The sequence below is a fragment of the Penicillium chermesinum genome (genome assembly GCF_028974085.1).
Source record: "Penicillium chermesinum strain IBT 19713 chromosome Unknown utg000003l:1.0-5111272.0:1.0-5115320.0, whole genome shotgun sequence".
NCBI classification, from domain to species: Eukaryota; Fungi; Ascomycota; class Eurotiomycetes; order Eurotiales; family Aspergillaceae; genus Penicillium; species Penicillium chermesinum.
The window spans coordinates 1,957,981-1,981,013 of NW_026695313.1; the positions used below are offsets into that span (position 1 = coordinate 1,957,981).

The window sequence follows — 23,033 nt, forward strand, 5'->3', positions numbered from 1 at the left end:
TAACCCCACCGACAATCTAGGAAATGGTCAATCGGCCGAACGGCCGACTGTTTGATCTCACGAGGCTCGCAAGGTGCTCGGTCACCTGTGGCTGTACAATGACGTTGGAAGTGATCTATCCACGATCTAAATTGTCTAAATTCCGTCTAGCGTACTGTGATCGACGAACGTAGGCCTGCATCCCGTGAGTTTCCAAGCTCTGTCCTTATCTTGGGGATTCTCCAGGTTCTACCTTTTTTAGTAGGTCCGTTCCCCCCACTGGGCTCCAAAGCTGTTTTTCGTCCCCAGCCCTTCCGCTATTCGTATTCTTATTCTTTCAAGCAGCCTTCACGCCCCCAAACCCCCTACGTCGATCATGCGCATGTGAGGCTTCTTCCTCCCTTCGCGATGTTGGCCTCTTTGCTTCGCCCAAAAGGGAAGCGCAAGCAGAGTGACCGGTCGCCCTTCTCTTCCCCGGTTACTGGCAACCCCCATGGTTCGGGGCCGCGGCGCGACGCGGTCCCCGAAATCTGCACGAGGCGGGAGAAGTCACGGACGAAAACGATTTTTCAGGCCTGCATGACATCGATGAGGATATGGATGAGAATTGGACGCGAGATGAAGAGGACGAGGAAGATCATCCTATGGAATCTACCCCTCTACTCCCAATATTCTCGGCTTCTCACCTGGGTATGGTCGGCGACTGGAATGCGCGACTCATCTGGCGAATTACGCTAACTTCATATCATTTCATAGATGCTCTCCCCGTCTACGATATCACCCACGCCATTCGCCATTTAATTGTTGACCGCTGTGAGACAACATTAACATGGGACCAATTACGCTCGCCGCAGGTTTCGCAGTTCCTGATTAAGCCTATCCAGCAGCAAATAATGTCCGAACACTTCTCGAGAGCAACGCTTTACGCGTTGATGGCGAACTGTTTGCAGTTCGACAAAGAAATCAGTACAAACCCTGGCAATAGTGGTGCCAGCCAAACGCGGGCTATGGTTAGCGAGCTGCTTGCAATTAAGCTATTGCGAGACTACACAACTCGGGAGTTGATCGATGCATTGTCGTACGAGTTTTACCCACTTCAGGGCCAGGATCCCTCTATCGCATGGAATCCAGGAACCCAAGGAAAGCGACCGATGGGCACAGGCCGGATATCCTGCCTAGAAGTTGCCATTCGCGCTCAGGCAAAGCGTTTTTTTGCCCATCCGGTTGTGGTCCAGCAACTGGAGGCCATTTGGGCTGGAACGATCGTTTTCCATTCTGCCGCCGATCACCTGCATCGCCAGGTCTTACCGTCCACTGAAAACTTGAATTACGGAACATCAACAGATAGGAATGGCATGCAGTCGCATATTCCGACCAACCCAGCTCCTCGACGCTCCGTCACGCTGTACAACCCCAGGGATGCTTCGTTGTTCAAACTCTCGCGCTTACGAGTCCCGCGATATCGACAATTCCTCTCCACTCTCTCGTTCGCAGTTCTTTTGGGGTTGTTTCTGGCTGTCCTGCAGGAACGGAGTAGGCCAATCACATCTCTCGAGATTGTGTTTTGGTTCTGGAGTGCTGGGTTCATGCTTGATGAAATAGTCGGGTTCAATGAACAAGGATTCAGCCTCTACTTAATGAGCTTCTGGAACCTTTTTGATCTGGGGATCTTGCTTTTACTCTTTGCTTACTGCTCCCTACGGGTCTACGGTGCCTTCTTGACCTACCCTCGAAACCAGCAAGTTGCGAATCAGGCGTACGATGTTTTGGCGGCTAATGCGGTTCTTCTCTTCCCGCGTTTGTTTTCGGTTCTCGACCACTACCGCTACTTCTCCCAGCTTCTGATCGCCTTCCGCATCATGGCCTCTGATCTCATTGCTGTCTTCGTTCTTATTGTCATTGCATGTAGCGGCTTTTTCGTTGCTTTTCTGTCATTTGGAAGCGAGAACTCTCCAAATGCGGTCGCATATGGCCTGTTCCAGATGCTGATGGGATTCACCCCGACTGCATGGTCCATGTGGGATGAATATAACGTCCTGGGGAGAACTATCCTTACAGTGTTCCTGTTCATCTGTCACTTCGTGGTTGTGACCATCCTGATTACGGTTCTGACAAACTCTTTCATGCGCATTGTTCAAAATGCGAATCAAGAGCATCAGTTCTTGTTTGCCGTAAACACGATCTCTATGGTCAAGTCCGATGCCCTCTTCTCCTATGTAGCGCCGACGAATGTCATTTCTTGGCTTGTTACTCCGGCCCGCTATATTATCTCCTTCCGCCAGTTCATCAAGCTCAACCGAACAATCATTAAGATTACGCATGCGCCGATTCTGTTCACTATCTGCATTTACGAGAAAACTATTCTCAGCGCGCGTGTGGTAGAGGCCATGGATCTTGTTGATCCAGCTCCTGCAAATGATTTGTCTAGGCCATGGCGGCCTGGTCGGTTTCATTCATTCAACACTCGGGCTCCGCGGCTGGTACGAGAACCGTCTATTGCCACTTATCAAAAGGATCAGGCTCTAGAGGAGGTCTTCCGACGGCCAAACGGCGAGGATCGACTCGGGGAGCGTCCGAGTAGTATACGGAAGCGTCAGGTGAATAATGTAATCAAAGACTGGATGCAGAAAATTGGATCGGGCCCTGTTCATGCGCCAGACGAACAAGACTCGGCCGTGGACGACCGTCTTGATATGCCAATGCGACGATCCCAATTCCTCCTTCGGAAGCGCCTTGGTCCCCAAGGGCGCAATTTCACAGAAACCACTCGCTCCGTTGCGTCTAATCCAGAGGATCGGATGGCCAATATTGCCAGTCCGGCCTTTGCACCGCGTCGACCAATTTCTGCTTCACCGGCCCGATCTCCCCAACTCTCTCGGCATACGGATATGGAAGGGGACGACGAGCTTGACAGTGACGATGGCTCGCATGAGGATGGATCTGAAAAAGCAGCCATGACCGATGACGATCAACCCATAGGCAGCACCGAAAAGAGTACACCGAAGTTTTACAGCTCTCGACCATCCACTGCGCGGCTGTTCTCGCGGCGCGAGAGCCCCGTCCGCCGGTCCAAGCACTTACGTACAGCATCTAGTGTTACTATGCTCTATAACCCAGCCGATTCTCTGACCGAGGAAACTGAGGGGCGAACAATGCTCCCACACTCGCGCCGTGACAATTCGGATGATCATGAAGAAGAAGAAGAAGAAGATTATGATGATGGTGATGATGGAAGCGGAGCTGATGATCGCCGACAAGCTCTCTCGGTCTCTGTGGACCAGGGCACCATGAAGCGACACTCAGCGACCGCGGCCAAAGCTCGTATTGCCTCTCTTGCGGATCCAATGTCTGTTCCAGAAGTTGAAGGTATTTACATCTCTGACCGTATTTCGTCCCGTCGGCCCCAACGGCCGCTGCTTTTTGACCTTGGCTCGGACCTTGGAGACAACAAGGCTGTTGCAGGGGGCTTCCAAGGGTTGGCTCCTTCGAGCTTCAATACCCAGATTGGATTTGGGCAACCACATCGTGATGCCCCTGATCGGACCCAGGACATGCTAAGCAAGCTGGTCCCTTGCACGAATGAACAACATTGAAGAGGGCTTCCGAGAGGTGATTAAGGAAGTTAAGGACTTACGACGAAGCAACTCCAGCCGCAGTCTGAGCTGGTTAGATGATGTCCACGAAGCCCCCAAGGACAAGAAGAAGAAGGACAAGAGAGACCGTAAGCGGGGCAGACCTGATGGACGTGAGGGTCGTACTGGTCGGGACAAAGGACCGGCCAAGATGGAAGATTAACACGCATGAGTAGGTGTGGGCATGTTGACGTGCCAACCTCTTGCGACATGTACATTTACAAATGGTGTATACACTGGGTGGACGGCTTTGTTTTTACTGCAGAGGTGTGTTCCAAGGTCCTTTCTTATTATCTGATACACATTCTGAGATTATACGCTGTATTTTAGCCGGTACTAGGGAATCTAACCATATAAGCCCGTCAAGTTCCACCGGAGTAATGCCTTAGCAAGGGCTTATGCTGTCATATCATATGGTATCCAGATGTGCCTATCAATCCTTCAATGCTTTTTGGCCTCGGCTTCCCTTTTAGCTTCCCTTTGAGCCTCCCTTTTAATGTCGTCCAGATGGGCATGGGGCTTCGGAGTTCCGAAGCGAGGTGACCGGGCTGTCCGGTTGCCCACGTTCGTTTGATCAAAGCTGCCTCCTTCGAACGCATCCACCTCGGTAAAGACGGTCCTCTTGTGTGGCGCCATCAATCGAAACATTGACCAAGCCCCTCCAACAACGCCACAGACGCTGATGATCGCAATCGAGCTCGATCTTCATAGAGCCATGTTGTGAGACAAGATTATACCAAGGCTTTGTGGCTGGTGCTTACCTCAAATGTTGGCGACCGCCAGACTTTGTGTAAACAGCCATTCTTAGAAGCGGCGTGTATTGCTGCTTTGGGGATGTGAAGAAGGGTTTAGTTCAAACTTGAACAGTTGAGGCATGCCCTACAATGGGCGGTGGCAATTTTCATGATCGCATTCATACGTTGATTGCCCCTGTAGAGCTTCCCCGTTGAAGTTGAAGGTCCCAAGGTTTGATGTGGGCGGGTCCGTGGGTCCACTGGCAGACGTGGAGCCACAGGTGACGAAAGTATCCTGCGTACACTCCAGTAAATATTTGGGATAGACTCCCGGGTTGTCTGAATCCATATCAACAAGGGCTTCCTTTCCAAAATTCAGAATTATCATGGATTTGCGAAACCTCCCCATTACATTCCAGGGCTACCACTTAACGCTCCAACATTTGGTGCTGGCATTGTGAATAGATCCAAAACTTTGAAGTTAGACCTGACACGGAATAGATATGGCTACATCAGGTAATGTCCTCACGATGCATTTAATGACTGAGCGACTTAATGCAAGTAGCAAACTGAATGAACGGATAGGATCATGGCCAATAAAACCACTGGGGTCCTACACATTTGCATCTAGCGTAAATACTTACTTCTACTAGCGAATCTCGGTTATAAAGCAGTAAAATAAAGATCCGCAGCCCAGACAGCATGGGGCGGTGACAGCGTTATTTGATTGGTAGGATACCCCAGGCAACATTTCTGCAGAGCCTCTTACTCCGCCCCTCCCCCACAGCCTTGCGCTTCTCATCGCTCGCTTTTCTCCTTTTCGTTTTCCATCTTCGAAGATTTACAGTTTTTCAACGATCCCATTCCATGTCGTACATCTCCAAGATGTCTAGTTTGGGCTGCCATAAAGACCAGGAAGCGCGAAAATGGAGGTCTATTCCTCTGCTTCTACTTCTGGACGACGCGGATACACTGGTCTTCATCGATCCAGCGCCAGAAGATCAGCACAGATTTGCAACTCCTACTGTCCCTCATCGCGTTCGTAGTTACAATCTATTGAGTACTGGATCTGAGTATCTTGCCAGATGCTTTACACCCCGTGCTCAACAGCGTGTTCGTCGACAGCGGGGTTTGTCTGAAAAGCTGCCTGATGGTATTCGATATGTGATTGACTTGACACCCCCTTCATTAGAAGATGAAGCTATCCTCCACATGACAGAGGTGACTTGCCCTAAAGGGATTTTGTCCTGGGCATCGCAACAGAAACGGTGGAAACTCCCCAAATCTTGCGTCGGTGGTGAAGACGAAGTTGAGAGAACCTGTACCTCTGTAACTGCGGAACAGCCGATGTCTCACACGGTGGTGTACGATACCGACGATCTTGTCATTGGGTCAGTGGGAAAAACCAAGAAGAAAGCGGCTCATGTAGCTCTAACATACGCTGGTGATTTAGCGGGCCTAGTGAAAATGATGATGACGAAGACGACGGCGACGATGACGACGACGATGATGATGATGATGATGATGATGACGATGATGTCCATTACAAAGTCCCGTTGGAATACTCTGCAAAACGCCACCTCCAGGGCATTGATAACGTTCTTGTTGTCCTTCATGGATTAGATGTCACTCTTGATACCCCTTGCAAGCTTTGGACCTTCTATGCCGTCGCCAAACTCTTCGACGTGGTCACCGTTCCGTCCATTAGCGGGTGGATCGTCTCATGGTTTTATGAGTCGACAAATTGCAATTTCATTGAGATTCACCCTGATGTTGCTTACCGAGTGGCTTGTGGAACTAAATCTGTCAACCTTTTCCAGGATGCATTCACGGCGTTGGTCTGCGATGAGGCGCTCCTTGATACCATCCGGCCTGCTCCTCTCATGCCATCCGAAGAATGGCAATACAGATTCTCCCACTCTCTCATGAAAGGTGGCCTAGACGATACTGAGATTCAGCGCATTCAATATGCCAGCAAAGCTTTTGCCGATCGGATCACCAATCATTTCCTTTTCCTCATTGGAAAGGAGATGCCTTGGCTATCTAAGATATCAGAAGTCGCTACTCTAATCCGATACATGCGGAAGTACCCAGACGAAGAACTTCTGATAAAGGGTTTTATGAACTTATTAAAAACATTCATCCGCTCTGGAATCAATCTAGTCCTTGCCCGGGCTGACGACCCAGTCAGATGCTGCCATGCGAAGCCGCGGGATAGTGTTGGTAAATCCAAGCATAGGTACTTTGGAGATGCGTTACTTCAGCGCATCTTTTGCCGTGCATTCTGGGATGATCTATCGAAAATCAACTTGGGATCTGATGGTCTTTCGAAAGCGTTTCCAGAAGGGCTTCCAAAAGCGTTGAGGAAGCTCAACAGTTCAGTTCAAGCACTTGGTAGAGGCCTATCAACTTTCAAAGATCAAGGAGATGCCAAATTGCAATACTTCCCCTACGAAAAAATGGCAAAGCATGTAAATCAGCTCAACGCAATCGCCAATACCAGCGGGAATTTACGAAAATGGTCAGAAGAGGCCACCGAGCCAGCCCAGTCAAATTCATTAGAGCCGGCGGGAAATGGAGAAGATGAAAAAATCTCGATGACAGACACGCAAACAACAAACGCCAGCCAGGCAAACTTTGACATTGGATCAAATAGACTTAATCTCGGAGAGCGTCGTGAAAGGCTGCTCTCTCACCTCCCAATCAGACCACGGGGGACAGGAGGAACAGAGACGCCTCTCAAGAACACGTATCATGGCCTCGGAGCGCACGTCAAAAGTGCTACGGGCAATGAAAACCTGACTGATAGCAACAAATGGAGGTTATTTTGCCTCGAAGAATGTCTGCCGGCCGTATGTGCATTCATCCGCAGTCATTCTCAGAAACTTTTGCAAAACGACAGCACTAGTTTTCCTTTCTCAGCAACCCATAATTTGGCTAGTTTGACGGAAAATGAATGGCGGTATATGCCTCTATGGGCTGGTGGTAATGACGACGGAAGTGGTGGTGTTTTCACCGATCCTGTACTGCCAGTGCTCGAGACTGGAAGCTTTTCTTCAGCGGGGCCTGCGGCTCATGCTAGCAGTGACACACCCAGCTCTTTCTCTGACGATCATACCATCTCCGAGATCACACGAAGCGAAGCTCAGAGTACTGTCCAGAGAGCCTCACATGCTGCCACATTCTCCCATGTCTCTGATGTGGAGTCACTTGGGCCATTCCAGGACGACTTGGGCGGCTTGCAGCTTTCAGAGAGCGCCTTAATGACCCACGACGTGCTCAACGGTGATTTTGGCCAGGGAACCCCCACAAATAACAATGACAATAACAGCAGCGGCGTCAGCGTCACCATAAAGGAGTCGTCCCGGTTCTCTGCATTGTCTGACGATGAAATGGAACTGGAACTGGAACTGGTTGAAGAAGATGAAATCAGCGACACTGATGACTTTGACATGTTAAGCAACGACGAAGCCTAGTTGCAACGGAGGAAAAGAGTTCAGAGCTCTAATGGCGCCATGAGATCTATGAAACGATATGATATCCTTTGTGAGACGACTTTCCAAATTGCAAACTTGCTACCAGCTGCCAGATTCCCATCGTCACTTTTGTTATGAAGAGCCTCCAAGGCGCTTATTTTGACTAGTCATATGTAAGTTTGGACAAGGTATGGACGTAGTATCGAATGCTTCCTCATAAGCGTTCATGACCAACTTGGTGTTTCATTGTAGATTGACGGGACGTTGCAGAGTTCAATATTTGTAGGATGCATAGTTAACTATGTGGGGCGACCCCTGGCAGGCAGGATCGACATGTGACTAAGCGATCTTCGTGTTGGAACCGGGAAGCTCAAATTCGAGATCTCCCACTGAGCAGTGCTTTGGAGTCTTCCAGGTGCCATCTCGAATCTCCTTTCCTTGATACTCGCATAGTCAAATTCTCCTTATCAGCACGACTCTTCACTATGGCTTCTTCTTCGAAGCCCCCAAGTTTCTTGCTCTAGTGAGTCTTCACCCAAGATAGCGTCATAGGCATCGTGCATCAATGATTCTGACCACTTCATACCAAGCTCTTGTATTGCCTATCGTACGACTATCCTCGCCGACCAGACCTCTCCAGGCGCCTCTTCAACCGCGGCCTCCTCCCTGGCATCCATCATTCTCCCCAAGATCAGCCATGACAAGCCGCAGAAGCTCACATATACCCATGAGCGCCTTTTCGTGCACTACATCGCCGACTCACCCACCGGCGGCTCGACCGGTGATCAAACCGGACGAAGCGAGCCAAACTCGTATGCGCCACTAAGCTTCATCGTGGTCGCATCGGCCGAGCAAGGCCGACGCATTCCGTTCGCGTATCTGCTGAGAGATGAAGCGGAAGTTCCTGTCAACGTTCGATCCGTCGAGCACCGACTATTCCACTCTTCCTGCCTACGGGTGCGCATCATTCAACCCTGAGCTCCGTGGTCTTCTGCAGACGTACAACACATCCCCACCCGCAGACTCGCTCGCCTCTGCGCGGCGCGAGATCGATAGTGTTCGCGATATCATGACAGAGAATATTGAGCGGGTGCTTGAGCGCGGGGAACGGATTGACCTGCTGGTTGATAAGACAGATCGGCTTGGCGGTAGTGCGCACGATTTCCGTATCCGAAGCCGGGGGCTACGGCGGCGCATGTGGTGGAAGAACATCAAGTTGATGGTTCTGCTGGTACTTGTGGTAGTGTTTCTGGTCTACTTGTTTGTTGGCTTTGGCTGTGGTCTTCCTGCGTGGTCAAAGTGTGTAGGGCACAGCAAGAAGTCGGGGTAAATCAATTGCCCTTCGGACTCTGATCATAGCCACGCTTGGCCAAAAGATCTGGGGCAGTTGCCAAACCCAGCGTCTGGATTTTGGTTCCCTCTATTCCACTATAACATGGGTCTCTTTTCCTATTCTAACTTTTTTTATGCCCGTCACGATGTTTACTTTCTTCACCCTGTTGCCAGCTGCATCAATCAACCTGGTTTTCATGTACATTACATTTGACTTCTCCTTTTGGAAGCAGTGCGAATTGATCTCGGTCATCACTTACTTGACAAAAGGACTCTACACCTAGTAGCACATGCACTGGCTAATTGGACGTTGAGAAGAGTCGTGTATTATGATTCGGGAACGCACACATGTTGTCTTGAAGCCTCTCGGGACTCTTGTATTTCTCACATCAGGTTACAGCATGCATTGCGTTTGGCATTAGAGCTGCGTGGACCAAAAAAGCTCCTGGCATCTACTACGATGACTCTTACCGGATGAACCCACGCCCTGTCGCGTCAAGCCAAGCTTTAAGTGGGGTTATATGTTCCGGATAGAACTGCCGTTCCGACAAGACCTGGTCTCGCTCGGATCTTGTACTCGGGAAACTTCATTTCCCCTCAAATTGGTGCATTTGGTAGCAGGGAATTTCACACAATATGCCTCAAAATCTCACGATTGCCGCAGCCCAAGCCCGCACTCGTGACGACGTAGCTTCAACGCTCTCAGCGTTAAAACAGATCACGACAGATGCTGCGTCACGGGGCGTGCAGCTGATTCTCTTCCCCGAGGCCTATCTTGGGGGATATCCTCGGACCTGTGACTTTGGCGCAGCAGTCGGTGCGCGTGCTGCTCACGGCCGAGACCAGTTCCTGCATTATTTCCAATCTGCTGTCGATCTAGGCGATACTCCCGCCGGAGCTGGAGACGATTGGGTAGAGCGCAAGCTTCCCACTGCTCCTGGCAAGAGCCACCGCGGTGATGGCACTCGAGAGGCTCTGGAACAAATTGCCAAGGACACCGGTGTCTTCATTGCTACTGGGGTCATTGAGAAAGCGGCGGGGACCTTGTACTGCTCCTTGGTCTTTGTAGATCCGATTCGGGGTGTCCTGGGAAGAGGAGAAAGGTTATGCCGGTGAGTCATACGCCTAACTATACTTTGCATCACATAAGAATTGATAGCTCATACAAATCGAGTCTCTAGACTGGATCTGAACGCTTGGTTTGGGGCCAAGGCTCTGCGTCGACGCTGAAGGCGATCACCACCGAAATCAATGGTGTTAGGCTAACGATTGGGGGTGCCATCTGCTGGGAGAACTATATGCCTCTTCTCCGCCAGAGTCTCTACTCTCAGAACGTCAATCTTTATCTTGCTCCAACCGCAGATGCTCGTGATACTTGGCTTTCACTTATGCGAACCATTGGATGCGAAGGGCGAACTTTCGTCCTATCGTCAAACCAGTGCGTTCGCTATAATGAACTCCCTAATTGGATCACAGACAAGAATGCCCCACAAGAGGCCTCGTCTGATGGTAATTGTTTCCCGGATCTCATGCTCACATGTTTCACGTACTAATGCGGACATAGGGAGTCACTTTGTGTCTCGAGGGGGATCATCTATCGTCGGTCCCCTAGGTGAGGTTATTGGGGGTCCCATCTGGGAAGTCAGCGCAGATGATTCAGTGAGCGACGGCCTGGTCATCTCCGAGGTTGATTTGGAGGACTGCGAACGAGGCAGGCTAGACATGGATGTGGCAGGCAGCTACTCGAGGAACGATGCTTTCAAACTCTCGGTAGAAGGCCTGGACCTGAACCCTCCGCCCTTTTAACAGATTTGGTCGTTGCAGGCGAGGGAGTCACGATGCAGCTGTTGCAGAGGCTACGAGCTTGTTGTATGATATCGTCCAGCTATATAGTATATAGAAGTCTACCATACTGAACAGAATGTACCTCACTATCAAACCCACGCCCTCCTGGCAAACGCATCAGGGTCGGTCTGCAAGCGAGACGGCAAAACCGGTCAATGACCAGTAGAGATTTAATTTGCTCTGCGCTAGTCGTTTACCTCTCCAACCATGGAAACCGTGGAAACGGGATTGACGAGGAGATAATATAGCGGAACTAGGGACGCTGGGGCTTGGATTCACTCCCAAGGGCGACAGGTGAAATGCCCTACGTTAGGCTCACGATGCGGAGCCTGGGTTTCCAAACACCAAAGTGCATCATCAACACCTGAACGGTCGGAAATTGGAAGGCTTCCGCAAAGGGAAATAACTTTCATTCTAAAGTGTTACTTAATGAGTAGGTGACAGGGATTGATATGTCGGGAATGGCGAAGAGGAGGTCGTCTGTGGGTGGAGAATGAATATGACTTGGAGGAATCGAAGGAAAAATCCATTTTGAGTGTGCTATCACGTGATATTACTTGACAGGCCTTCTGTTTGACGCGGATCATTGCCTCTTTGGGTCTTCTCCAGATTAAACTCGAGTGACGCGGGTCGCGAGTCTCGACGTGCAAGTCTTTGTTCCAAAGCGAAGAAGGAAAGAAGCAGCGACAGCCCGCCCGGTCTGGCCACCTCTTCTCGAGATAGAGCTTCAGACGAATTGATCGCATCCCCGCCTGCGAGCATAGCTCGAACATCGTCATGTTCCAGGATTAGTCCATGCAAGAGGATATGCTGCCCTACCTATTCCCCGAAATAAACAGCACGCACTCGCCAAGAGGAAGACCAGACCAAGCTCCTACTGATAAAACAAGCTCTTCTGGCCCTGGATTCCCATATTCCATGGCATACGAACAATAATTGGCCCACAATGGCACAACCTGGGAATGACCGTGGAGCAATGGGGTTACACTCGCAGAGCCTCTCTACTAGGAGGTTGCCTGCGCAGAGATCACCTTTGAGCAACTGGGGGACCTTTCGTCGGGACCCTGTAGCTGTGCAAGGGGCTCTAGATAAGGTATCTTCTACCGACAGTGGCAAGGGCCGCCACTCTCAGCCAGAGGCGCCATCAGAGAGTCGCCCGGCCCCTCGGATTGTGAGACCATCAGAACTTGGCCCATCGCCGCTATCTTACCCACCAAATTCGTCACGCCGTGTCGATTCCGCTGAACCATCATCCATCGGTCCTACGCCGTCGAATCACTCGCAAGCACAAAGCCAATACACAATCGATCCTTACGGGCAATTGGTTCATTACCCGTGCCTTGAAGCCCAATACGCGAGCGGTCTTGGGCAAGGAAATGAGACACTCAGCTACGACTCACTTGCATTCATGGCACCGGAGCAGCGTATTCAGAGTATGGGGGATAACCTACAATCCGACCCTCAGAATCTTTCCCGCACACCTCAATATGCACCTCTTCTAGGCGGATTTGTTCATCATTATCCTGCCTCAAGACCATCCTCCATGGCCCCTCAGTCACATCCGCCTGGAATGCATGCGGCTAATGGCAGTTCCGGGAGTACAACTGTCTCCAGGATACCATATTCTCACCCACAGGCCACACGTCGAGCCTCTCACGTTTCAGATGCACGCGGAGAGCAAAACATCTCAGTGTCAACCAAGTCTTCAGGCTCAACGCCAAATCACCCAACCCTGTTTTCAGCACCCAACCTGGCTCTTCCACCGAGGTTTTTGCATTCCGATACAGGTCGACAAGGGCTATCACTCAATAGCAATCTGAATCCCACCTCCTCGGCTCAACGGTCATCCAGTGCTCCGAAGATCCCGCATGGATTGCCCTTGCCTACATACAATCAATCCACCCGACCACCGTATAGGCCAGATGGATCTCTTGCGCAGCCCACGGCCCTGCCATCGGCGGATCCAAATAAACGGCCGCGCGCAGAATCTGGTGCCAGGGGAGAAGAGAAATTACCTGCCGCTAAAAGACCTCGAGAGTTGCATGATCCTTCACGCAAAGGAAAGGCCTTAGCTGAGAAACTGAAATCCTCAGACATTCCCCGCCCGAATACCGCGAAACCAACAAAATATCAGCTCAACCCAGCAGCATTAAAGTACCACATGGCACACCGTGATCTTGTCGAAGACTTCAGACTCTCTGACGCGGCTCCGGTCGCGGAGTACAACCCGGAAACAATTGCGCGGGATATTTTGCTGGCCGCAGATAAGCATCCGACCATGGGTGGTCTGAATAGCCATTTGGCTCCCCTTGCGTCAACATTTCGCGGGGTGGCAAGCCAACCTGGACAAAATTCCCTGGGATTTGATCGACTCGGTATACTCTATGTCTCTGAAGACACGTACCGACGCGCCCCACGCGCCCCACGCGCCTCACCGCCCACCGTCCCCGCAACCTAATTCGACTATGTTTACTGCTCTTAATGCTCCTCCTCCAGCTCCAGCTCCCGCTCCCGCTCCCATTGGTACTTTGTCGGCTGCTCCTCAGGTTCACCCACCTCAACCAACATCTCCCCACTCTACCCCTATTCCCTCTTCCGTTCGTGACTCTCCTGTTCTCATCTCATCCGCATCCGCCTCCCCTGAACCTGAACCTGCCTTGCAGCCTGCAGGAGCCTCCGCTCACCTTTCTCGAGCTCACCCCCTCTCACGCCGCAAGCACAATCCGAACATCAGGAGCCGGAGGAGCAAGTCCCACTAAATACCACTGTTCAACGGTCGTTCAGTTCGGAAATTCCCGAAATACGTCATCCGTCGCAAAGTCCGCAATCCAAACATCAACCTACTCCTACTCCACAAGTCGTCATCGAGACTCCTCTCGAGATGTCGACGAAACGTGGTGTTGGCCGGCCCAAGAAAGCGGCACATTCCGAAACCGATGCGGAAAGCCCTCCGAGCTACCCTGTTTTTCGGTGCGGTATGAAGGATTGCATGGCAGAGCTCCACAACCTTTCTTTTCTACAGACACACTGTCTGAAGATACATATCCCTTATTCCCTGACCTGCCAATGGGAGGGTTGTGATGACCAAACTCCCCGTCCGGCCGCAGCTATGTGGAGACATACCCGCGAGAAGCATATCAAGCCTATTGCCTGGCAGCTTGGAGACGGCCCAGCCGCACCTTCGTCTGGTGAGCTTCCTAGCATACAAACAACGTTGGAGGATTTGTTGGGCTCGCGTGCCTAGTCCGAGTGCTTCTGTGTTTCCTGTCTCTTATTCTTTTCCCCTTCATTGTCTCTTCGACATTTCTAACAGGTTGGTGATTTTCAGGTAATGACACTCCAGTATCGGGCGGAGAAGCTCGTGGCCTTATGTCCTACCGAAACGTGCAAGCGACGACCATGGTATTGCCCGCAGATTCTCTCATGGTTGAAACGTACAATCGGACACACAGGATCTACACCTCTCAACAGAAAGCTGAAGCGTTTCGAGAGGGAGGATGCCATTGGAAGAAACACTGGGCCGGAATGTGACTTCACTGACCGCCGAATTGCTATTCCTAGCCAAGTCTACTCGACCCCCATGGATGATGTTGCGATGACTATTCAAGATGGGGCGTGACTATTTCTTTGTTTTTGTTTTCTTTTTGGGAGACATTTCAGGCGTGCGATTCCTTTTAAGATACCCATCTACACTGAGTTCACTTGGTTTTTTTTATTACTTTTTCCACAATGGGTTCTGTGTCTCTACCGGTGGGGCAATACTATTGCAGGTTCTTAATAGCGAGGTGTTGAAAGGTTGCATCGCCCCTATTGTAGCCTGTCTACTAGTGCGACCCTTTTTCAGTGCAATTCATGACCAATCAATCGAGATCGGATAACCATGTTTCGCTTGTATTTCCGCTTTATTGAACAAAAGATCGAGGCCAAGCCAGCTGACCATGCACATTGGCCTTGGGTATTATTATCGTACATGCACTGCTCTGTGGGCAATCGATGGAACTATTGGATCCCACCCCAATTGTGCCTTCTGATATTGCATTTGCTGTAATGTTCTGCAGGTCTTAATTCGGTGAGACCGCAGGTTGGCGGAGTCGATGGTGGTCTTGGTTGATTTGACGGGGCCAGCAGGCTGGGCTTCGTTCTCGTCATCGACGGCATTGACGTCTAGGAAATGGTATAGAACAATCATCATCATCGCACATGAGCCGAGGAAGATGGCAAGGCGGTAGAGGTCGCCGTCGGAGATCATGATGGTAGTAAAGGATAGGTGTCGCAAACGTCGCGGTGGCGGTGGCGCGGACAGCGATTCCGATCAATGATCGCGTGCGGTAGATATACCACGAGGATACGTCGGCGCGCCGGGGACAATACAGAATTCAGAGGGCGAGGGGCTGGAAGACTGCTGTCATCGAAAGTCCTGACGTGGCATGAAGCTCTCAGCAGACAGTACGTAGCGATAAGATCATGTGACCGCCTGAAGATACGGTATTTGCGTGTACGATACTAGCCTGAGTAAAAGCCACTTCAGGTTGGAGACCAAGATATTACTGTATTACGCTTCAAGTACTACTGTAGTGATATATTATGCTTGAACTGTGGTGCATCGGATTCCCTAAGCATTGATGACAGGAAGGAGGAGGATTTCAATCAGTCGAGTATATATTTCCCAAATGTAGTACCAGCATTGCATTCAGGAAATATGAACCGAAGCCAGTCCACAGGTATAGTTCAGACCCGAATTGATACTAGAATCGGTATCAGCCACGTTAGGGATGACTGTGCTCCGAGTGTCTTGCTGTTTCTTTGCGGGCACCAAAGTCAGGACTGTACTTATGAGGGTGCTGTACCTGCGGATGATCCTTAGCTGCTTCCCTTTGCTATGAATGAGCTCACTGCGACTTTCATGGGTATAAGCCTCCAATCACATGAGTCTGATAGTCCGGGTCTCTAACATGATATAGACCCCAGAGAGGTACGTTAAGTTTCGGGTCTAAGTCCCATACCACTTCCAGGGTTGCCTGGTCCCGAAAAGACGGGGAGGTGGTAGCACATAGCTTGACATAAAATCACTAGATTGTGCGTTTTGAGGCTAGCAAATAGGGAGGGGGGACGCAGGGCTAGAATGGCGTGCTATGTCCCATTACACTTGTGCAAAAGGCACCAGTGCTGTAATGTGAGCTTGAATTTGGCAGGCCCTCCTTCAACCATTTTTGGGCGTCTCGTGCCTCGGGCTTCGCATAAGCACCTACTCGCAGCTCTTGAATTAGTGGTTATTAGTTGGAAACAATGAGTAGTTCAGAGGGTCAAGAATGCTGAGAAAGAGCCTTGAACTGGAAGAGCAGAAGCCGAAGTACCGCGATTCTCCCCTCCATAGTAGCACCTCCCACAAATGACAAGCAGGCACCCGGCTCGTCTCAATAGGCTATAGAATACCCCCGAATGCTTCGACCTCATCGAATCGAGGGAAGGATCCGACTGTGTGACTCCCATGACCTTCGCTTTTTGATTACCCTGTATCGGGGTATTCGAAGGTACGTCTCTGTAAGGTATTAGTCAGAAAGCGATGAGCGTGACCTGGGGTGACACCTCCACTCTTTACTCCGGCCTTCCTCCAACAACTCCAGAACATAATACTCTCCGGTCGATGCATTGACATCAATGATCATGGCCGAGTCGCAGGTTCCGCCAGGCCCGCCAGGCCCCGTCGTGGCTCCGGTGGCTACCAAGCCTGCTCCTTCATTATTGGCTTGTTTGGCATGCCGCCACAAGCATCTCAAATGCGACGGCAAGAATCCCGTCTGTGGCCGCTGCAGTATGACCGGCACCGATTGTCAGTATACTAAGTCGCGCCGAGGCTACCAAGGGCATTCCAAGAAACGTCGAGTGGATCCGTCTCCTGATGCCACTTCGATTGAGCCCTTGAACATCGTCAATGTTCCGTCTGATTGGAATTTCCAGTCCGGCTTCCATTATGCCCCGACGCTGGCAATTTCATCGTCTTCATCCGGGAGCCCGGGTACGAACGACGTGTCTGCCATGGGACCGAACGTTCAACGCCCTCCAACGGATCCGCTGACCCCGGACTCGTCGGCGTCGGCGGGCGGGGATGGCTATCTGCTGGATATCTACTACACCTATTTCCATTCAGCCCATCCGATTCTTCCGCCTTTGCGATTCCTATCTCGTCAGCAGCTTCCTGCGTTTTTAGAACAGGTCATGAAATTCATAGCCGCGCATTTCACTCCAGCAACGTCTAGTGAAATCTACCGCCCCACCGTGATTGCGGGGGTGCAGGAGCAGCCATCGTCAGTAGAAAAAGCCCAAGCTCTCCTCCTACTGTCAATCGTCCTTCATTCACGAAATGAACGCAGCGAGGCAGCAGAATGCCTGTCTACTGCGGTGGATACCGCTTTTGAGCTTGGCCTGAACCAGGCTTCCTTTGCAGATATAGCCAGTAACGGCGACCCAATCCGTGCAGAGTGCCTCCGGCGCACCTGGTGGGAAATCTTCGTGATTGAGGGTATGCTCACAGCTCTCGGGGTACAAAAGGTTTATCGGACAAATCAAATACCCCTCGAAGTGGCACTGCCATGCGAAGAGCGCATCTACCAGGAAGGGCTCACTCCGCCTCCGCCTCCAGATATTGCTCAATTTGATGGGCGCATATTCGCCGATGAGGAACACGACTTTTCCTCTTACGCTTATCGGATAGAGGCTGTGCGAATCCTTGGCCGTGTCGTCGCAACACAGAACGTGGTGGAGGGACAGCAAGACCAGGTGGAAGCTATTGATGCCCGCATTGCAAGCTGGTTCCACCACCTGCCTGAATCGAAGCTGGAACTCATGCGACCAGATGGGTCGATTGATGAGATAATGTTCCAGGCGACAATGATAATCAACGGCGCCTCCATCTACCTCAACTTCCCACGGTCGGATCTTTTGTCATCTCCTGCCGTCGCATCGGAGGTCATTTGTGGTCACCATGGCCCTATCAGCGTGCCGGCCTTTTCTCACCATGCTCATGCTATGAAAGCAATCAAAGCTGCGAGTGAGCTGTCATCCTTGGCAGCTATCCGTTTACCAGTGGAAAGGCACACGCCCTTCTTCATCTGCGCTCTAACCCTGAGTTCGATCGTTCAACTTGCTGCCTGCTCTGTCAAGGCTGGCCGCATGCCTGACCCCAGCCGTGACCGCATCGGGCTCACGATCGGTGTCTTCAAGTCCCTCGGACGCACATGGGCGATCTCTCAATCCATCATGCGCCAGATCAAAGCGGTCTCGCGCGATGTTCTTGAGATGGGGGTAAGGCAGAGTATGGACCAACTGGATTTGACCTCGATACTAGATACCGGCCTATTCTGGGCAGGAGATGACCCTAGCTGAAAGAGACGAGTATGGTCCGATTCCAAAGCAAAGGCGAGTCGCCGGATATCGACAGAGTCTTTGAAGATTCGATTCAAAGCCGCGGGAAAAAGTCCATATATGGCGACGTAGAACGCAGGATCTCTTGAGCGGGTGTCATAAGCTCCGCTCATAGAGTGTGAGGAATCTGCGAATTTCAGGGGTCGTCACCGTCCACTCTGTATTTCTAAGGCCTTTCGCTCGCAACCTGTGTTGTCCACATGTTTGCACTTGCATATCATCCCTTATTATTCCAACGGCCCTACGCGTGCATACTGGAATTCACTCGGGGTTTCTGGAAATGGCTAGCCGATGGCGGAAATGCCACAACTTTTGAGACTGCAGTCTGACGCCCCTTCGCTCTCAATTGGCCCAGGCAAGTATCTATGGGACGCTTGCTCTTTCCACGCGTTCAATAATATCCTGTTTCACCTCCACTGGATCGTTTCTCGTCGCTTTAGTTCACCCTTGGCACGCCTCTCCCATCCGAATATTGTATCGTTTGGAAGCTCGAGTCTTGCCGGCATCCGGTAGGATCTTGCCTGGCACCCTCCCTGCCTGGGACATTATTTATTTTGCTGTCGTTGAATATTACTGGCGGAAGGAGTAATATTTCAAAGATAATTTAGATTTAGAGTCCACTCAAAGATATCCTATTCGATTCAATCATATCCCCTATCGATAGCAGTATCTCAACATCCTCAGACCAGATCTTCTTTTTTATATAACTATCTTGGAAAGACCAAATGCGATCCTTTCCAGGTTGAGCAAATAAACTCCGTTAGGCCCGCGGAATGTTCAAGTTAACCGGGCTGCGTTCCTCGCTTCAGATAAAAAGCTCGCCCTACAGGTGGATATGCTGTGAAGGTACAGCAGGCTGGAGGGAGCACTGCACAGAACAAATCTCAATGCAAAGACAAAGTGGTATTCTATGCTTGATCCCTTTTAGAAAGCGGGGGTATCTTCAAATGCGTGGACAGAAGTGATACGCGAAAGCACGCCAAATACTATGGATTTCGAGATGCTTGTATGACAGGAAAAGAAAAGCGCCAAGGAATGATTGAAGTGGGATATCAAACAAGATCTATAAATCGAAACCGAAACTCCTTTCATGATGCTGGCAACATATCGGAATCACTTAAAATAGAAGAACGCAAAAAAAATTAAAAGGGGAGAGGAAACGAGAAATGAGAGTCAAGAGCTAAGCCTGCTCTATCTCGAGAATGATCGTATAAAGTCGGCCTCACGGAGAGGCCCCGCTCATCCGCCGCATTTCATCCAGAGCGACAGCGCGACGTGAGACTACATCTTCACGGCGAACCACATTCCGCAAAGCCTCGCTTGCTTGAATCAGCCCATCGATACTGATCGCGTGGTTGGTCATTTGGTGATTGATGTATGTGTACAGAGCGGCGGGGGTTGAACAGGTTGTGAGGAGCTCTGGCTCATTCAGTTTCAATAGTGCGAGAGCCACCTGGAACAAGAAGGTGCTGCCACCTCCGCTGCCAGAGGCAAAGTCATCGGAGGCCGGGACTGCCTTATCACTGGCGTCTTTCAAGTTCGAACCAGCCCCGTTAGGTGCGATCGTACTTGTGACATTGAGGCAAAGCACGACATCCCACACCCGATAGAGAGCCTCCGCGGAGAGACAGTCGGTGAAGAGCGAGAGGAACCACTGGAAGGTGAGCGCCTCTAGCTCGATACCGAGTTCCTCCAAATGAGCCGAGAGATTAGGCAATATCTCAGAGATGTACTGTCGCAGCACGACTTGGTCAGCACGAGAGGCAAGAAGACCGTGGTCATAGTAATGCTGAGGCAGAATCATCTCAATCATAGACGCTAGTATCCAGAACGCATCTTCGGCAGTGGGCATAATCAGGAGAAGTGACGCGGCAATCAAGTTCATTCCTTGGCAATACCCCACCTCTGCATTGCGACGTGAGTATGCAAGAAGAACTTCCTTGAGCTTGGCAACCCCAGGTCCTTTGCGGAAGAACACATTGTCAGTCAAGGTACGTCGAATGTCCATATCAATCTGAGCAACCACAGAAGGGTCAGGGTCATCGCCTCCCACGCCGCGTACAAGATCGTCGTAGTATCCGGGGATGCGCATGCCAGAAGCGCCGCTACACTCGGACCAGACTTTTGCACGAAGAGCAACCGGAATACCGCCAAGCACGAGGGCACGGAACTCTCGCCACTTAGCACGGCCGACCTTGCCCTTGTTGCCGAGACCAGCGATTCCGACCACTTCTCCGTCAGTGAGGGAGGCCTCTGGTGTGTCGACAGTGGCGAGACTCGTCCGATCTGATGAAGTGGCTGCCGCCGCAGCCTCACCTTCTTTCCGGCGCTCAGCACGAACTTTCCGCAGGAATTCGTTCCATCGCACGGCACGGTCCCGCTGAAGGTTGTCGTGGAGATCAGTGAGCTGCTCTAGGAGCAGTTTCACAGGCTCGGTCTCGGCCGTATTCGACTTAGCTACCGTTCGCTGAACGGACGGCTCCTGTGAAGATCCAGCGAATTCTGGACTATCAGCAGTAATTGTCGACGTCAATGCAGACGGCTGTGCACTAGACTGGAACGAAAGAGACGAACCATCTTTGTCCACTGAGACAGATCCACTATGAGGGCGACTCTCAGAAGCGGTGGTCAAAGAAACGATTGGGGCTGCTGAGGGAGTATGAGAAAGCAGTTCTGTGGGGCGAGAAGGAATTCGGAGATAATCCTGCCAGCGACGTAATCCAACGGAGCCACTATCTGGATCAATTGGTGACCCCGGTGGAGAGACGGGACTTTTAACGGATTCGTCGTTCTGCTCGCCATTTCCATCCTCGATATCCGAAGCATCAGCACGAAGATTCCCCAAAGTTTCTGCAATATTCAGCGGGGGCTTGGTGGGCCGAGCGGGAGTCGCTTCACGTTGGCGTTTCTTTCGCCGCTGGTCATAAATGAAGCCGAAGCGGTCGGTGAGGTATTCCTGTGAAAGAGACTTGTTGTAGATGGGGGCAAGACTTGGCGGCCGCGACTCGACAGGGAGTATAGCATCCATTTCGACGGGGCCAAGATTGGTCGAGCTGAGTTCTGTGCTTTCGGCGGCGTTACCCTGTGCCACGCTCCCTGCAGGGTTCCTCCGAGACGAAGGGGTCTTCTTGCCTGCAGGATTCATCCCACTAGGACCTCTGGCAGATGGAACCTTGGTACTGCTATCAATTCTCTTCAATGAAGCTACTGCAGACATCGGGGTCTTCGGAGCAGCCGCTGAGGGATTCCTGTTCTGATCCGATGCTGCTGCGTAGTCGCTATTGGCCTCAGAGTCACCGCTGTCCTTGGACTGCGAACCACCCGCAAAGAGCTTGATGGTCCATGAACCGATAGAACGCGATGATTTACGCGAATGGACACTGGCATCATCTCCGTTAGCAGAGTTGCTCGTAAGACGTTGTTTCGCTCCATTACTAGAGAGTTGCCCGGGAGGCTGAAAAAGTTGTTCGTCAAGAGCTTTGCGGCGAGGTGGGTTACTCGCAACCCTCGGGTGCTCAGTTCCATCGTCCTCTTCAATCTCTTTCATATCACTGACAATACTGCTGGCACGACTCGTCTTTCGACTGGTGGCCGCCGATGTCCCGAAAAGATAATCTCCCCAGCCCCGGAGGGAACCCTGTCGCTTGCGATTGGCGGCGTTCTCAGCTTGCTTTACGCCATCCTCAGCCCGCAGTGCACGAATAGTGGCATTGAAGTTTGACGGAAGATCCGGCTGCTCATCCTCAGCTTGAGAGCCAACAGCGTCTGCCATAGCCTGGGACATTAGACCATTCAGGCCTGCAGAATGTTGAGAAGATTGGTCTCCAGAATGAGTACTCTCCTCGTCTGAATTGCGATCATCGATAGGGTTCTCCAGCTGGTAGAGTCGTCGCTCAATATCCTGGTTCGAGACTGACACCTCGCGGAGCATCCGCTTGAGCTCGCGCTCGCGCGCATCGGCGCGCTGTCGTAGAGCGGATATCTCAGCATCGCGCTGCGCCAGGTCTCGTGCAAACTGCCTCACAATCTTCACCGGTCCAGTGCTCGCAATTAAACGCTCAATGTGTGTATCTTCAGCCAGGTGTAGGGCACCTGGAACATCGTGGGGAAGTACCGAGTCGTCGAAAAGGGCCGCTCGGCCAGGGTTGTTGGGTATCCCAGTTGTAAGCTTCGCCAGTGTCCCCTTCCGTCCTCGCCTAGTCCCAGCCTCATTTATCCCATCTGGATCATCGCCCGCGAGAGCATTCGTCAGCCCGCGTGCCAAGGTGGGGGAGCGATCAGGCGGGGAAAGCGAGGGAAAAGAGGTGAGGTCGGTGGTAGTGTTTGATGAGGTGGAATTGCGTTTCTGTACTTGGGCTCGCAGAGTTCTAGCCCTTTGGCTCTTGGTCGAGGCCGACGAAGCTTGGGATGAGGAGCGCCGTTGTGGGTGAAGGTCGGGCTCGGCCATAGCTCAAGGACTGGGGAACGGCGAAAAGATCGGTACGGGTGGTTGCGGACCTCATGAATGCTTGTAGAAGATCTGTAGAACAATTTTATCTGTAACGCGTTCGGCTGACAGGGAACCCTTAAGGGCGAGAGGTCCCGCCGAGATTTCCCTGTAACAACTTTTGTCG

At 51.5% G+C, this 23,033-nt stretch overlaps 12 protein-coding genes across 12 annotated transcripts; 9 read left to right on the plus strand and 3 right to left on the minus strand.

The window, feature by feature from the left end:
* Window positions 1-575: 575 nt before the first annotated feature.
* On the plus strand, window positions 576-3,774 carry N7468_003637 (uncharacterized protein; the record flags this gene model as incomplete). The annotated part of the gene is made up of 3 exons (XM_058472934.1): window positions 576-669; window positions 736-3,545; window positions 3,577-3,774. 3 exons carry the CDS (start codon window positions 576-578, stop codon window positions 3,772-3,774), a joined length of 3,102 nt encoding a protein of 1,033 aa, XP_058331937.1.
* Window positions 3,775-4,052: 278 nt separating this feature from the next.
* Window positions 4,053-4,259, minus strand: N7468_003638 (uncharacterized protein; the record flags this gene model as incomplete). Its single annotated transcript, XM_058472935.1, has 1 exon — window positions 4,053-4,259. One exon carries the CDS (start codon window positions 4,257-4,259, stop codon window positions 4,053-4,055), a length of 207 nt encoding a protein of 68 aa, XP_058331938.1.
* A 971-nt stretch (window positions 4,260-5,230) lies between these two features.
* On the plus strand, window positions 5,231-7,821 carry N7468_003639 (uncharacterized protein; the record flags this gene model as incomplete). Its single annotated transcript, XM_058472936.1, has 2 exons — window positions 5,231-5,789; window positions 5,828-7,821. The coding sequence occupies 2 exons, from the start codon at window positions 5,231-5,233 to the stop codon at window positions 7,819-7,821; spliced, it is 2,553 nt and encodes an 850-aa protein (XP_058331939.1).
* A 485-nt stretch (window positions 7,822-8,306) lies between these two features.
* On the plus strand, window positions 8,307-9,151 carry N7468_003640 (uncharacterized protein; the record flags this gene model as incomplete). Its single annotated transcript, XM_058472937.1, has 3 exons — window positions 8,307-8,344; window positions 8,412-8,778; window positions 8,819-9,151. 3 exons carry the CDS (start codon window positions 8,307-8,309, stop codon window positions 9,149-9,151), a joined length of 738 nt encoding a protein of 245 aa, XP_058331940.1.
* Window positions 9,152-9,789: 638 nt separating this feature from the next.
* Window positions 9,790-10,959, plus strand: N7468_003641 (nitrilase; the record flags this gene model as incomplete). The annotated part of the gene is made up of 3 exons (XM_058472938.1): window positions 9,790-10,218; window positions 10,335-10,662; window positions 10,718-10,959. The coding sequence occupies 3 exons, from the start codon at window positions 9,790-9,792 to the stop codon at window positions 10,957-10,959; spliced, it is 999 nt and encodes a 332-aa protein (XP_058331941.1).
* A 985-nt stretch (window positions 10,960-11,944) lies between these two features.
* On the plus strand, window positions 11,945-13,456 carry N7468_003642 (uncharacterized protein; the record flags this gene model as incomplete). The annotated part of the gene is made up of 1 exon (XM_058472939.1): window positions 11,945-13,456. One exon carries the CDS (start codon window positions 11,945-11,947, stop codon window positions 13,454-13,456), a length of 1,512 nt encoding a protein of 503 aa, XP_058331942.1.
* Window positions 13,457-13,463: 7 nt separating this feature from the next.
* Window positions 13,464-13,757, plus strand: N7468_003643 (uncharacterized protein; the record flags this gene model as incomplete). Its single annotated transcript, XM_058472940.1, has 1 exon — window positions 13,464-13,757. The coding sequence occupies one exon, from the start codon at window positions 13,464-13,466 to the stop codon at window positions 13,755-13,757; it is 294 nt and encodes a 97-aa protein (XP_058331943.1).
* Window positions 13,758-13,879: 122 nt separating this feature from the next.
* On the plus strand, window positions 13,880-14,242 carry N7468_003644 (putative C2H2 finger domain protein; the record flags this gene model as incomplete). The annotated part of the gene is made up of 1 exon (XM_058472941.1): window positions 13,880-14,242. The coding sequence occupies one exon, from the start codon at window positions 13,880-13,882 to the stop codon at window positions 14,240-14,242; it is 363 nt and encodes a 120-aa protein (XP_058331944.1).
* An 87-nt stretch (window positions 14,243-14,329) lies between these two features.
* On the plus strand, window positions 14,330-14,617 carry N7468_003645 (uncharacterized protein; the record flags this gene model as incomplete). Its single annotated transcript, XM_058472942.1, has 1 exon — window positions 14,330-14,617. The coding sequence occupies one exon, from the start codon at window positions 14,330-14,332 to the stop codon at window positions 14,615-14,617; it is 288 nt and encodes a 95-aa protein (XP_058331945.1).
* A 342-nt stretch (window positions 14,618-14,959) lies between these two features.
* On the minus strand, window positions 14,960-15,247 carry N7468_003646 (dolichyl-diphosphooligosaccharide--protein glycosyltransferase subunit 4; the record flags this gene model as incomplete). Its single annotated transcript, XM_058472943.1, has 1 exon — window positions 14,960-15,247. The coding sequence occupies one exon, from the start codon at window positions 15,245-15,247 to the stop codon at window positions 14,960-14,962; it is 288 nt and encodes a 95-aa protein (XP_058331946.1).
* Window positions 15,248-16,662: 1,415 nt separating this feature from the next.
* N7468_003647 (Zn(II)2Cys6 transcription factor) lies at window positions 16,663-18,381 on the plus strand (the record flags this gene model as incomplete). Its single annotated transcript, XM_058472944.1, has 1 exon — window positions 16,663-18,381. One exon carries the CDS (start codon window positions 16,663-16,665, stop codon window positions 18,379-18,381), a length of 1,719 nt encoding a protein of 572 aa, XP_058331947.1.
* Window positions 18,382-19,642: 1,261 nt separating this feature from the next.
* On the minus strand, window positions 19,643-22,867 carry N7468_003648 (uncharacterized protein; the record flags this gene model as incomplete). Its single annotated transcript, XM_058472945.1, has 1 exon — window positions 19,643-22,867. The coding sequence occupies one exon, from the start codon at window positions 22,865-22,867 to the stop codon at window positions 19,643-19,645; it is 3,225 nt and encodes a 1,074-aa protein (XP_058331948.1).
* Between the last annotated feature and the right edge of the window lie 166 nt (window positions 22,868-23,033).